The 15,250-nt window shown below is 40.1% G+C and overlaps 1 protein-coding gene across 1 annotated transcript; it reads left to right on the top strand.

Annotated features, from left to right (window-relative positions):
- The first annotated feature begins 7,117 nt into the window (after nt 1–7,117).
- On the top strand, nt 7,118–14,128 carry LOC134755041 (nuclear pore complex protein Nup205). The gene is made up of 6 exons (XM_063691519.1): nt 7,118–7,179; nt 7,724–7,900; nt 9,302–9,445; nt 9,750–9,806; nt 11,965–12,051; nt 13,992–14,128. The coding sequence occupies exons 1-5, from the start codon at nt 7,118–7,120 to the stop codon at nt 12,041–12,043; spliced, it is 519 nt and encodes a 172-aa protein (XP_063547589.1). The 3' UTR covers nt 12,044–12,051; nt 13,992–14,128.
- Nucleotides 14,129–15,250: the final 1,122 nt, after the last annotated feature.

Here is a 15,250-nt window from a genome sequence, read left to right as displayed (position 1 = left end):
CATCATCTGTGAAAATTTCAACTGTCTAGCTATCACGGTTCATGAGATACAGCCTGGTGACAAACAGACAGACGGATAGACGGACAGACGGACATACAGACGGACAGCGGAGTCTTAGTAATAGGGTCCCGTTGTTACCCTTTGGGTACGGAACCCTAAAAAGGCAAGCATTTGACCGCAATCTCACCTGAGGTAAGTGCCGATGCAGTCTAGGATGGATCATGCTTACCTAAAAGATGTCTATTCACTCTCGATTTAAAAAGATCCGAGTTATAGTGGACTGGGAATAGATTTGCAGGAAGTGAATTATACTGCCACTGAAGCGGGTAAGGCTGGGCGGTAATAAGAACACCCAGGCACTTTCAAAAAAATATTTATTTAAAAAAAAGGAACGTTGTCGAGCGAGGGTCGTGGTAAAGTCCATCTGGTTCCGTGGTAGGTACGGTACTCTCCTGCCGCGCTGGCTGGTCGCGCCGCTGCCGTTCCAGGTTGATGGGGACCGATCGGGGAAGTGCCCTGGTTAGCTGTTGTCTTGTGGACGGAGGCCTCTGCGTCCTGTAGACCGAGCACATGATTGGCGCGACAGTATCTCGCCGCGATATAGACTACCCGTCTTTTACTAACTGTATGAATTAAAGAGGGACGGGTAGTCTATGTCGCGGCGAGATACTCTCGCTCCTATCATGTGCTAGCCCTGCTGGGGTACTCTGCGGTCGGCCGGGAACGAACAAGGAACACCGCGCCGCCCACGTTTTCTTGTCCGGAACTTGCACCCTGGAATTTATCACGACTATCCTTAGGCACTTGTGTAAAATGGCCGCTCGGAATGAATCCCAATGATCTAGCTAAGCTAAGCGGAAGGGAGCAGAAAGTAGTTGGTGGGTATTCATTACCAGAACGGAGTTACAAGGCGGGTGCAAACTAAGTGGCAAGTCTATAACTTGGAAAACTGTTAAAACACTAACATTTAACATATAGAATAGAATACTAGGCTCTGTTAAGCGGAAAATTAAAGTTACAAGGTGTTTAAATGGAATAGAAAGTTAGGCCAAATGTATGGGACGCCATCTTGTAACGGTACTTTGCCGTCACACCGTAGCGTTTCTCAAATAATATACAATGCATAACTCTAAGCACGAAATAAAATACAATTATTATTATTATTATTGCCTTTGCTTCCATATTCTTTCTTAATGTTTGTTTTTTGTATTTTTTGAGCAAGTTGTTTTATTTGTCTTTATGGATCCCTCTCTGGGTGAAGGCCTCCTCCAGTTTTTTCCAACTTTCTCTATCCTCTCCTGTCTCCATCCAGTGTTTTCCGGCTATTTGGGTAATGTCTTCAGACCAGCGTTTCTTCGGCCTGCCTGTGGGGCGTTTTCCGTGTGGTCCCTTCCATTTTGTGGTTTGTATGGTCCATCTTTTGTCTGTCATGCGGGCTACATGGCCAGCCCAGTTCCATTTCAGTTTGAGAGCATGGGTAAGAGCGTCGGTTATCTTGGTTTTTTCTCTAGTTCTTGCGTGTCTTATTTTGTATATTTTCCGCAGCCCCGTCATACTTCTCTCCATAGCTCTCTGCGTAGTTCTTATTTTTTCCTTCACTTTGTTGGTGTATACCCATGTTTGTGAGCCGTAGACTAGACATGGCAGGAGACAAGTGTCACTCACCACTTTTTTTAATGTCATGCTGTAGTCTCCCTTCAGAACTTCTTTCAGAGACCAGTACTTCTTCCAGGTTATAGCTGATCTTCTGTTGACCTCTTCATCGTTGCTGGTTTTTGAGAATGAGACTTGTTTACCTAAGTATATATAGTTATTTACGTACTCTATTGTCTCGTCACCAATGATTATAGGCTTTTTATAACTGTTAGTCATCACTTTTGTACAATTAACACTATTTAATGCGCATTTAGCCGCAGGAGCCGTTCGCATGAAAGAAAATAGCCAAAAAATGACTATTCCGCCTCCCTTTATCTCCGAAATTACTGGGTCTAAAATTTTGAAAAAAAATACACAATATACATTACCCATAGAATAGGTCGTAATGTAGTAAGAAACGGGTGGCAGTTATGACGTTTTGTAAGTTAGATGTGTATTAAACTCGGGTGTCAATCTATTCCTACACTGTCTAACACCCGTTCACCCCATTTCCGAGGGTCACAGAGAATATAGAAAGCAGAAGGGTGACTTTATGAGTATTGTAAGTGTTTATCAAGTGTTTATAAACTTCAACTTTGGGAACAAATCAAATTATTTTTTTAAATATTTTGATTTGTGTTTATAAGTAGTCACACTACTATATATAAACAAAGATAGATATAACTCCATAATAGATGGATACAGTCTAAGGAAAAAACGTGCCTCGAAAATCAAGAAAATTTGATTCTCGTTCAGAGGGCGCTACTAGCTTTGGCCAACTGTCGTATAGATGGCGTTGACGGTTTCGTTTGTTATTTAACAATTTTAACGCATATCATATAAGAACATGGGTCAAAATCATATAAAAATAATTAATGCAAATAAAAAAATCATTTATCCATATTTAAATACATTTTATCGTATTTTTATAAATATTTATTTTTAGTTTTAAAGTGTGTCGACAGATGGCAGTGAATTTAGTATGATCCTCAGACTAAATTTGTACAGAGCTTTAGATTGCATGATTTATGTTCCATATTTACGGCTGAAGCATATACTGTATTTGAAGCCCTGAAAGCTATAATAAGAGTGTCAGAATATAAACATTTCTTTATTTTCACTGATTCACTTAGCTTAATTTATGGATTACAGAATAATCAATTGCATTATAAAGATAATTTTATTTTGAACAAAATTAAAAAGATGTTATTACAATTGAAAAATAATAATGTAAATATAAATTTTATGTGGATTCCATCCCATACTGGTACAACAGGGAATGAAGTTGCAGACAAAGCTGCTTATTTAGGTATTGTCAAGCTTCTGTTAAGACTGATGTTGTGAAGATGTGGATAGATTTATGGACCAAAGATAGAGAGATAAAAGGAAGATGGTACGCTAGTATTCAAACCGACTTACCTGGAAAGCCTTGGTATGAGAAGATAAAGATGGGAAGTCGTAGTTTTATTACCACCATCAATAGATTGAGGTTTGGTCACAACTGTGCACCAACGCACTTAGCTAGATTTTCGATTATAGCCGATGGTACATGTCCTCACTGCCAGAATGGTAGAGTTGCAGATGTTGAACACCTTATATTTAAATGCCAAGTGTTTGCGTTTCAAAGACTCATCCTTGCAAGTGAATTAAGTGAAGTGTAGAACGTAGTGATTATATGCTCTTTGGTGAAGTGTTTGATAATAATGTCCCCCGCCGCCTCACCGATATTCTTAAAAATTCAAAAATGTTGACACTGTTGACAGTTACGTTCCGTTATACAAGTATATCAAAAATACAGCATTGAAGATTTAAAGTGAAAGGTATTAACAGAATTACTAGTGCATTCTCTGCCATTTAACCCTTTAAATGAAGTGTTTTAAAAATAGCAAAATAAAGACTTGGCTTAAAGGACTGTAAAATGTATAATTTTGGTGCAATAAAGAATATTTACTTACTTACTTACTTACTCGTATCCAAGCCATAAATGATTAAAAAAAAAATACTCTTTGGGTGGGGTTGTCAATGTCAAATACAAGATTTACAAAAGTTATACAAGATTCACAAAAGTTGAACCAACCAAGCTTTAGTAGCCTATTTTCCGATGATATTCCATAAAAAATTGTGTAGTGGCCTTAATTGTGAAAATCAAATTGAGTACCGATTCAACAAAATGGACATCAATGAAGGTAAGTTTCGTGTTGAACATAACCTGTAGCTATTTGGCGGTATTTAGTTGATGCGAGATAAATACTTGATATCATTGCATATTTTAGCATTATTCCGTATATTTACATTCTACTACATACTAGCACATTGCGTTGCTGCCATGCATTTGAGTATTTATTATTATGCTTTATGTTTAACTATAAACATGGCCGTGATATTTTTGAGAGGTTCTATTTTTGACACAAATTTTCACGTTGTTTTACGAATTTTTTTTTGTATTTGCGTTTTTTCCCTGCACATTTCCGTTGGCGCTGACCTTGTTACGGGCCAATTAGTCCCGTTCAGTTTATTTTTGTAGAGAAATGGCAAAGCGTAGATTGTAACGGCAAAATCAATGTTGTTTATTTATCCTCTAAGTTATCTCCTTAATGAGCTTGTAGGATCGCTAATTAGGAAAGCTTTTTTATACAGTTGATTAGCTGAACTTCCTTGATGAGGTCACTAGCACAATGAAGGTAAATAGGAAATATTTATTTTATACAATGTTCACATATGGACCCACCCCAGGTAGCATTTAGACGTCATTATGACGTCCGCTACGTCATTATGACGTATAAATGACGTCATTATAAGGTCACTGACGTCACTGCTACCTGGGACTGGACCCGTATGGATGACGGGTCTGGCCTAGTGGGTACTTGGGTAGTGACCCTGCCTATGAAGCAGATGGTCCTGGGTTCGAATCCCGGTAAGGGTATTTATTTGTGTGATGAACACAGATATTTGTTCCCGAGTCATGGATGTTTTCTATGTATTTAAGTATTTGTATATTATGTTGTCTGAGTACCATGAGCTTAGTGTGGGACTTTGTCAATTTGTGTAAGAATGTCCATATAATAATAAATAAATTAATAATTCATTTATTTTGAACAACTTAGTATCATATTACATTATAAATAAATAAATAAATATAGGACATTCTTACACAGATTGACAAAGTCCCACAGTAAGCTCAAGAAGGCTTGTGTTGTGGGTACTTAGACAACGATATATATAATATACAAATACATAAATACATAGAAATAACCCAAGACTCAGGAACAAATATCTGTGCTCATCACACAAATAAATGCCCTTACCGGGATTCGAACCCAGGACCATCGGCTTCACAGGCAGGGTCACTACCCACTAGGCCAGACCGGTCGTCAAATTATAATATTAGTACATGAAATTATTATATTAAAATTAAGATAATATTAGATAATATTTATTTATATTTTGTGTTTCATAATATATTCCTAAAACCATATCCATATCTATTGATTCTCCATATCATATGTAGTTTATAAAGGTATTATAGTATATAAATATTACTAGTTTGTATATTGGCGTTAGTTAGTATCAGAATTTATATTTAGAAATATTTTTTTTCGCATCGCACTGCACCCACCTTAACAATTTCCGTTTGGCCCAGTGGTTGACTGGTAGAGAATGCCTCAAGGCATTAAGTCCGCCTTTTTTACTTGTTCTTGTGCAATAAAGTTTAAAATAAATAAATAAATAATAAATATCACTACATAGTATAAAACAAAGTCGCTTCCTGCTGTCTGTCTGTCCGTCCTTATGTATGCTTAGATCTTTAAAACTACGCAACGGATTTTGATGCGATTTTTTTTTAATAGATAGTGATTCAAGAGGGAGGTTTATATGTATTACATCAGCGTTGCACCCGTGCGAAGCCGGGGCGGGTCGTTAGTTATTATTACTCTGTTTTAATGTAACCAAATGTGATATTTTATATTAAAAGGTCCCTTATTGTCAATGGCGCTTACGCCATTATTAACGATGCTCCGATATAAATACAAAGCCGCGCGACGCTGTGCGGCGTAAGCGCCATTGTTATTAAGGTCCCTTTTCATAGAAAATGCCCCAAATTATTGCCTTACATGCCATGCATGCAATTTAAAGTTTCATTGCAACATGTTGCATACTGGTATTCATGGAAAAAATGTAAACATGTTGTGACCCGTGCATTTTGTATTATTGTACATGGTTTTTACTTTTTTGAGGTGGTGCAATTTAAATACGAAAACAAACTATATTGTAATCATAATCATGCTCAAAATACTCTAATATATAATACATACATACATATAATCACGCCTATTTCCCGGAGGGGTAGGCAGAGACCACGGATTTCCACTTGCTACGATCCTGACATACCTCTTTCGCTTCCTTCACTTTCATAACATTCCTCATACACGCTCGCCGGTTTAGGGTGCTCTTGACCTGGCCTTTCTTCAGGATTTCCCCGATCTGATCAGAGAAAGTCCGCCGAGGTCTGCCCCTTCCAACTCCCTTTTCTACCTCCCCCTACACTAATATATAATACTGTTTTATAATGTCTTAGGTACCATTATATGTGACGTTTTCAACCTAAAGGTACCACATCGTCGCTTGGCGATAAGGTTGATTTCAAATTGAAGTTATAAGGAAATAGCGTCTTACTGACAAGTGACAATAAGTACCCTTTTGGTTGAAAATGGCACATATTTCTAAACTACATTAAATAAGAAGAAATAGTACCACTTTGTTGCTTACAAATAAGTACTTACCTTTATCAAGCACAATTCCGATCGTGTGTAGAATACTGTTCTCGTCTGTGGGATGGCTCTGCAAAATACCAGCGCTCGAGTCAGTTGAGAGGAGGGCCAAGAGAATCATCAATGACAGCAATCTGACGAATGCTCGAATCCAAAGTCTGGAGCATCGTCGCAAGGTTGCCAGCCTGTCGATCTTTTACAGGATACATTTCGGAGAGTGTGCCGAGGAACTGCACAACCTTATTCCTCCATCCCATTTTTACCATCGGACTACAAGACAAACGGCACTCCGGCATCGCTTCATGGTAGGAACTCCAAAAATACGCACGAAGCGTTTTGCTTCCACATTTCTTATACGAACTGCCAAGGAGTCGAACAATCTGCCCGAGTCTGTGTTTCCGCATGAGTACAATCTGGGGCTTTTCAAGGCAAGAGTAAATAGGTATCTCATAGGTAAGCCTGCTCCACCGTAGACCGCATCATCACTTACCATCAGGTGGGATCGTGGTCAAACGTCTGCCTATTCATCATTAAAAAAAAAGTCATGATTGAGCATCACGTGACGCGTGACGTCACTTTACGCGAAATTATCACTGGAACTTTTGGTTATAAGAGTCCACATAGAACGAGCCGTCTCGCGAGGAAATTGCCGCGCGAAGCAGCTCGCTCTGTGTAGACGTGCCTCGGTCGAGGCAAAAGCACTCGCGGCCGCAATGCCTTGGGCGAGGCACGTCTCGTCTCCACCAACCGAGCTGCTTCGCGCAATAATTTCCTCGTGAGACGTCTCGTCCTGTGTGGACCCGTCTATTTACGCATTGTAGCTTATTATTACATACTAGAGCGGTACTGTCATAGTAAATTTTGTAACCCCAGTAAATTCACTGCCATCTGTGGACACACTTTAAAACTAAAATTGAAGATTTGTAAAAATACGATAAAATGTATTTAAATATAGATAAATGATTTTTTTTATTTGCATTAATTATTTTTATGATTTTGACCCATGTTCTTTCACTGATATGCGTTAAAATTGTTAAATAACAAACGAAACCGTCAACGCCATCTATACGACTGTAGGCCAAAACTAGTAGCGCCCTCTGAACGAGAATCAAATTTTCTTGATTTTCGAGGCACGTTTTTTCCTTAGACTGTATCCATCTATTACGGAGTTATATCTATCTTTGCCGATACTTTCAACAATTCTATTTGGTAAAAACAACTGCCTCGGACGGCAATCTCAGCACGGGCAATATGAGCAGCGGGCATTTCACTTTTAAATTTAATCTCGCAGCTTTTAAACGGCGTCTTCATTCTCACAGATATGTTCAACGTGAACGAGTACCTAGCGCTCTCGCTCCTCCACACGGCGCAGAGACAGGGCCCGCGGCACCCCGGGCTGGCGCGGGGCTGCTCGCCGTGCTGCTGTACTACGACGGGCGCCGCGCGCTGCTGCAGGCCCTCAAAGACACGCTCACAGCCCGAGACGGAGTCTGCTGGTAAGCTTTTGGAGTCTACACGAAGGGATTTGGTCAGGGGGGTGTCACTGCGCAGTTTAGGTATATTTGGCCGGCGCACCGCCCGGGCAGGTGTATGGCAGTGGGCTGCCGCTCGGCTCGCACGATAGTCGTGTCACGTAGCGCTCGCGCAAAATTGTAAATACGCAATGGCTTCGAAACCTAAATCGCGATCTAATCTGTATAAAAGATAATGTTCTGTATACGGATGTCTGAATAAATACAAGGAACTGTACAAGGAAGCAGAAAAAACATTTTTTTTTAATTCCGGACTATATTGACCGACATATTTTCAAAGGAATAAGTACTTCTGTGGCATACCTACTTCCGTGAGAATCAGACATACTATCTCCGGCTAAAAATTTTATGTTTACAGAATCAACGTTTGTAATTCCTGCATATTTAATTTATCTTAAAAATAATAAATCAGTGTAGGTATAGGTACAAATACTTGTCAAGAGACAACCCCGTGCCGACACTCGCAGCTCGGTCATAAAACTGCGGCGCGCAAAGAAGATTCACGGTTCATGCGCGGTTCTAAGTTTCAAATTTGCTTGCAGGCGGTGAGTGTAGGTATAATTTTATACCTAAATCTGGCTTTTGTGAAGGAGTGAATCTTCTGTACGGTAGTACTATTAGTTATTCTGTGATTTGGTCTACTATAAAAACCGCACAAGTGCGAGTCACTCCCACTCGAGGGTTCCGTACCTTTTTAGTATTTGTTTTTATAGCTGCAACAGATATACATCATATCACCTGTGAAAATTTCAACTGTCTATCACGGTTCATGAGATACAGACGGACGAAGGAGGATCATGTATTTCTGTTGCCGCTATAACAACAAATACTAAAAACAGAATAATTTATCCTGACGTGTGAGTGACCCTGCCTGCGAAGCCGATGGTCCGGGGTTCAACCCCGGTAAGGGCATTTATTTGTGTGATGAACAGAAATATTTATTCCTGAGTCATGGGTGTATTCTATGTATATATGTATTTATATATAAGTATGTATATCGTCGCCTAGCACCCATAGTACAAGCTTTGCTTAGTTTGGGCACAGGGCGGACACGCTATACATCAAAAATCACTCGCGTTTCTATGTGTGAACGGCACGTCCGTACACGCGTCGTGCGTCATAGTGTGAGTAAGTTGCTTAAAAATAGACAAAATAGTACTGAGAGTACGCCAGAAGTCCGCCAGATTTCTGTCGCGGGGCGAGGTAATTCGAGTCGGGGCGGGGCGGTGCGTGGCCGTTCTGTATGATAATACTATTACTTATTCTGTGGTTTGGGGCTAGGTTGATCTGTGTAAGATGTCTCCTAATATTTATTAAGTCTCTTAAGACGTAACTTTGTAACTGTAATGGTCCTTTCCTCCCCAGGTCAACAAATGCCCGGGAGGACATAGTGAAATATGTGACCCGCTACGTGGACCAGCTGATCCGTGATGGACTGCTGGGCGGCGTGCTGGACTCGCTGCGCGGGTTCACGCTGGGCGGGCAGCTTGATCTCTTGCAGCAACACAGGTACTCCAAGAAAAATGTATTAGAATGACAGGTGCGAACAAAAAATCACGAACTTTTCCATCCGAGATCTACTTTCTTAGGCTCTCCTTTCTGTGCTTTTTCTCTGCTTTCTTTCTGCGAGCTAAAAGGAGTTCGTGGGCCGTAATTTGGGGCATTTTCTATGAAAAGGGACCTTATTGTCGATGGCGCTTACACCGCACAGCGTAGATTTGTGAAACGAGCGAAGCGAATTTCATAAAAAGAGCACGTATTTTAATGCCCTTCATTATGTCAGACTGAATTTTAATACATTATATTATTACAGGGCGCTACCTCCGCGCGGGCATCACACCAAGCTCGTCAGATCTATAGAAGGCACCAGGTATGTATTTGCAAACAATTACAGGCAATAGGGAATATTACGCGAAACTCTGCGTAGGGGGCGCCACTACCACAAATCTATCGCGAAACAAGAAAATCGAAATCTCGTTATCTAACATCTCTGTCACTTTTGTCAAAGATAGATATAACTCCGTAATAGATGGATACAGTCTAAGGAAAAAACGTGCCTCGAAAATCAAGAAAATTTGATTCTCGATCAGAGGGCGCTACTAGCTTTGGCCTACTGTCGTATAGATGGCGTTGACGGTTTCGTTTGTTATTTAACAATTTTAACGCATATCAGTGAAAGAACATGGGTCAAAATCATAAAAATAATTAATGCAAATAAAAAAAATCATTTATCCATATTTAAATACATTTTATCGTATTTTTATAAATCTTAATTTTTAGTTTTAAAGTGTGTCGATAGATGGCAGTGACAGGGACCGGCCCGCTATCCCTTATCGGGGTTTTAAAAGGGTATTGCATAAGGCTTAACTCACCATACCCTTTGCCAGACGAAACCCTTTGTTTTGGTTTTAAAAACCCTTATATAAAGCTACCACATTTGAGTAATCGGTAGCCCAAATACCCTTACAAGACCCTTATCATCCGCTCACCAACACCTTGCATATTGCTTATAAGGGTTAGCCTTATAAAGGGCTTCCCTTTTAGCATATAAGCGTGCTAATTTAAGACGTCTACCTTGTTCATAAAGCACACATTACTTCGAATCCGAGCGATCGTCGGCGGCGACGGCGGCGTTCTTTGACTAGGCACGTATTTTCTTTCCTTTTCATACACTACCGTAGATATATACTAATCCTGTCTCTTTCACGCAAAGGGAAACCTTTATAAAAAGCGCTTAAAGATAAGGGTAACCCTTATTAAGAGCTAGCCTTATTTTTGGTTAGCTTTTCGGTAAGGGTTAGTCAAAGGTAAGGGTATGAATGGGCTTGCAGTTCAAAAGGGAAAGTCTTTCAATGTGTTAGCCGTGTTTAAGTGTCGCCCATTGAAAGGGTTTTATCGCGGAAAGGGTTGTCCGGTCCCTGGGCAGTGAATTTACTGGGGTTACAAAATTTACTATGACAGTACCGCTCTAGTATAAGTTACTCTATGCTTTTGTATTGCTTTATGACAATGTGTCTCGTACTAGACCGCGGGTCAGGAACAGATTTCCATGACCAATCGCCTCCCGGGCGAAAACTCGTATGGTGGTTAACGGCTATGTATGATGAACCCTCGTGAACGCCAGCCGCCGCTCCGTTGATGGGTTGAGGAATGGCTGCAAATAGTCTATAAAAAATTTTTTGCCATCACCTCCCGCTTGATACTTTGTCAGATGATAGTTTAGATGCTATTGTTAATAAAACGAATCGTCAGCCTGTTGTATCGCGGTGGAAAGACCGTGTCACGCGTTTCGGTGGCTGCCATTCCTCAACTTACCAACGGAGCGGCAGCTGACGTTCACTAGGGTTCATCATACATAGCCGTTAACCGCTATACGAGATTTCGCCCGGGAGGCTGACTGACGAAAGTTGCGCCTTTCTCGCGATCTATACAGACATTTGATCCTCAAAACAAACCTGATCGACTGATACCAGTCATAAAATGGGGCATTTTCTATGAAAAGGGACCTTATTGTCGATAGCGCTTACGCCGCACAGCGTCGCGCGGCATTGTATTTATATCGGAGCATCGTTCATAATGGCGTAAGCGCCATCGACAATAAGGTCCCTTTTTATAGAAAATACCACAAACAGAGTAACTTATACTAGAGCGGTACTGTCATAGTAAATTTTGTAACCCCAGTAAATTCACTGCCATCTGTCGACACACTTTAAAACTAAAAATAAATATTTATAAAAATACGATAAAATGCATTTAAATATGGATAAATGATTTTTTTATTTGCATTAATTATTTTTATATGATTTTGACCCATGTTCTTTCACTGGTATGCGTTAAAATTATAAATAACAAACGAAACAGTCAACGCCCTCTATACGAGTGTAGGCCAAAACTAGTGGCGCCATCTGATCGAGAGTCAAATTTTAGTGATTTTCGAGGCACGTTTTTTCCTTAGACTGTATCCATCTATTACGGAGTTATATCTATCTTTGCCACAAATAATTGTAGAATACCCTATTGTCGTACAGAAAACTGCTTGCTGGAGTAGTGTTCGCAGCATCGGCTCAGCGCGGGCTCGAACGAGACACACACACGTGCAACGACTGATCAACGAGGTATGTAATGAACTTCTAAGACGCAAATGCATCCACTCGGCGTGTCCGAACCCCGACCAAGCGTCGAGGTTGACCGTCGCTCTTTACAGTCCACGCGCGTCAGTTGTTGCAGCTGGACCTCCGTGAAAACTTAAAAAATGCCTCGTTGCGTGATAATTAACTGGAACAGCCTAAAAATTCCGAGCACCCAGAGGCACGAACATATTTCCTATCACAGATAAGTAATTTTAAAATGATATTTTTTTTTCTTTAAACCACGTCGGTGGCAATCAAGCATACGGCCCTGATGTTAAGCAGTCTCCGTAGCCTATGTACGCCTGCAACTCCAGAGGTGTTACATGCGCGTTGCCGACCCTAACACTCCTCTCCCTCGAGCTCTGGCAACCTTACTCACCGGCAGGAACACAACACTATTAGTAGGGTCTAGTGTTATTTGGCTGCGGTTTTCTGTAAGGTGGAGGTACCTCCCCAGTTGGGCTCTGCTCTAGATCTGGAATGACATCTGCTGGCCTGTGCCCTACCACACAAAGCGAGATGTCATTCACAGTGCCCATACCTCTCTTTTGGACGTAGTTTAAGGACATATCCGGTTCCGGCTCCGGACGCAGTTTAAGGACATACCCGGGTCCATATTATGCGTAAATTTCGTATGAAAAAGTCGGCACGCTTGTTTTCAATACAAATCGTGGTATTTGCGTCATCTAGCGTATATATTAAATCTGTGTAATGAACCCTGTGAACTAGAGATTACGCTGAAATAACTCCTGGATAACACACACACTGATCAAATTTCTGCTACCATTATAAAATAAGTTTTTGGCAAAAATTTAATTTTTGGTACAAGCTTTTATCGCTGACTGTACTTTTTTTCCACAGACAACTAATACTCATCGAGACAATTCTAAAAACCCCAAACACAATTAGGTTGCGTTGTTTTATCACAGAGTTCCTATGGCCACCTCCTGTCTTCATCATCAGACCAGCTCGATGGTACCATAATATTGCATTGTCACACGATTTACATATGTATCACAGAATAACTAATAGTACTACCGTACAGAAAATTCACTCCTTCACAAAAGCCAGATTTAGGTACAAAATTATACCTACACTCGCCGCCTGCAAGCTAAATTGAAACTTATAACCGCGCACGAACCGTGAATCTTCTTTGCGCGCCGCAGTTTTATGACCGAGCTGCGAGTGTCGGCACGGGGTTGTCACGCCACAAGTTTTTGTACCTATACCTACTGATTTATTATTTTTAAGATAAATATGTAGGAATTACAAACGTTGATTCTGTAAACATAGTTTTTTTAGCCGGAGATAGTATGTCTGATTCTCACGGAAGTATTAGGTATGCCACAGAAGTACTTATTTTGAAAATATGTCGGTCAATATAGTCCGGAATTTAAAAAATATGTTTTTGCTGCTTCCTTGTTCTTCCGTTTATTCAGACATCCGTAAACAGAACATTATCTTTTATACATATTACAGATTAGATCGCGATTTAGGTTTCGAAGCCATTGCGTATTTTCAATTTTGCGCGAGCGCCACGTGACACGACTATCGTGCGAGCCGAGCGGCAGCCCACTGCCATACACCTGCCCGGGCGGTGCGCCGGCCAAATATACCTAAACTGCCCAGTGACACCCCCTGGTAAAACTAATAATAGTAGGTGTAAGTACCTATATTGAGAAGGTCTACTTACTTTTCCTCATCCGTTGAAAGAGGAAAAAACTATATTTTTTTATTTGTATTGTCTGTGACGAAGACATTTCTTTGGCATGACAGCGCGCGGTGACGTGCGTGTGGCAACCAACTGGCTAGCTTGAGTCCCGCCGGCGGGAAGCGAGTCGTAGGTATAAATCCGAGCTCGCGCGGAGAGTTCCATAGCACTGGTCGCGGGCAAAAGCTAGTAACTAATAAAAGTATTATTCCAGATGCAGTCAACGCAGCGGTTATTCCTGGAGATGATTGTGAAGGACATTAAGACCATGATGCAGTTCTAGTGAGCCCGTCTCTACTGTCACACTAATTGCACCTAATATGTGACGTTTTCGACCAAAAGGTACCACATTGTCGCTTGTCGATAAGGTTGATTTCAAATTAAAGCTATATGGAAATAGCGCCTTACTGACAACCGACAATAAGTAACCTTTTGATTGAAAATTGCACAAATTAACTTATTTTGTAGTATTAAACGTGTGCATATAGCGATAAGTTTTAAAAAGATGGAAAAGCTTAAATTTCAAGTTAATGTCACGGGAAGTGAAGGAAACTTTAGTTTTGGAAAAATTCGATTCATATACATAAATCTGTGTCCCTAGTGAAAAAGGGTACAAGTTTCACGATGCTTAGGTGCATAGAGTAACTTATACTAACTAGCGCCACCGGAGAGATTAGGGACTATTATTTAAAGTTGAAAGCGGTCACTTTTGCAACAATTCTGCCATAAGAGATTGGCATCCTTTCTATACTATCCATAACTTATACTAGAGCGGTACTGTCATAGTAAATTTTATAACCCCAGTAAATTCACTGCCATCTGTCGACACACTTTAAAACTAAAAATGAAGATTTATAAAAATACGATAGAATGTATTTAAATATGGATATATGATTTTTTTTATTTGCATTAATTATTTTTTATGATTTTGACCCATGTTCTTTCACTGATATGCGTTAAAATTGTTAAATAACAAACGAAACCGTCAACGCCATCTATACGACAGTAGGCCAAAGCTAGTAGCGCCCTCTGAACGAGAATCAAATTTTCTTGATTTTCGAGGTACGTTTTTTCCTTAGACTGTATCCATCTATTACAGAGTTATATCTATCTTTGTTAGGTGTTAAAGGGCGTGGAAGGAACTTACGCTCTTTTACAACTGCGCTGCCCGAGACGTGTACCCTTTTTCACTAGAACTACAGAAATATGACTTATTGTGTGCGTATTCTCAACTCTGATGCTTTTAATAAGTTTTCCATTAAATAATGGCATGAAATGTTGAACTTTTCTTTCAAAATCAGTACTATAATTAGTTTTTATAGAATTAGAAAAATAATGTTGTTCATGATTTCATAAATAATAGCAAAGATAGATATAACTCCGTAATAGATGGATACAGTCTAAGGAAAAAACGTGCCTCGAAAATCAAGAAAATTTGATTCTCGTTCAGAGGGCGCTACTAGTTTTGGCTTA

This window comes from Cydia strobilella, chromosome Z (genome assembly GCF_947568885.1).
Source record: "Cydia strobilella chromosome Z, ilCydStro3.1, whole genome shotgun sequence".
Classification (NCBI taxonomy): domain Eukaryota; kingdom Metazoa; phylum Arthropoda; class Insecta; order Lepidoptera; family Tortricidae; genus Cydia; species Cydia strobilella.
Note: the sequence above shows the minus strand (reverse complement) of the source record. Positions and strands in the feature narration are given on the sequence as shown.

What these genes read in the sequence shown, in the direction of transcription:
- LOC134755041 (XM_063691519.1), top strand. Translation starts at nt 7,118, where the DNA reads ATGCCTTGGGCGAGGCACGTCTCGTCTCCACCAACCGAGCTGCTTCGC. An exon ending in CTTCGCGCAATAATTTCCTC is followed by an intron (nt 7,180 to 7,723) that starts GTGAGACGTCTC and finishes TCATTCTCACAG; the next exon opens with ATATGTTCAACGTGAACGAG. An exon ending in AGATCTATAGAAGGCACCAG is followed by an intron (nt 9,807 to 11,964) that starts GTATGTATTTGC and finishes ATTGTCGTACAG; the next exon opens with AAAACTGCTTGCTGGAGTAG.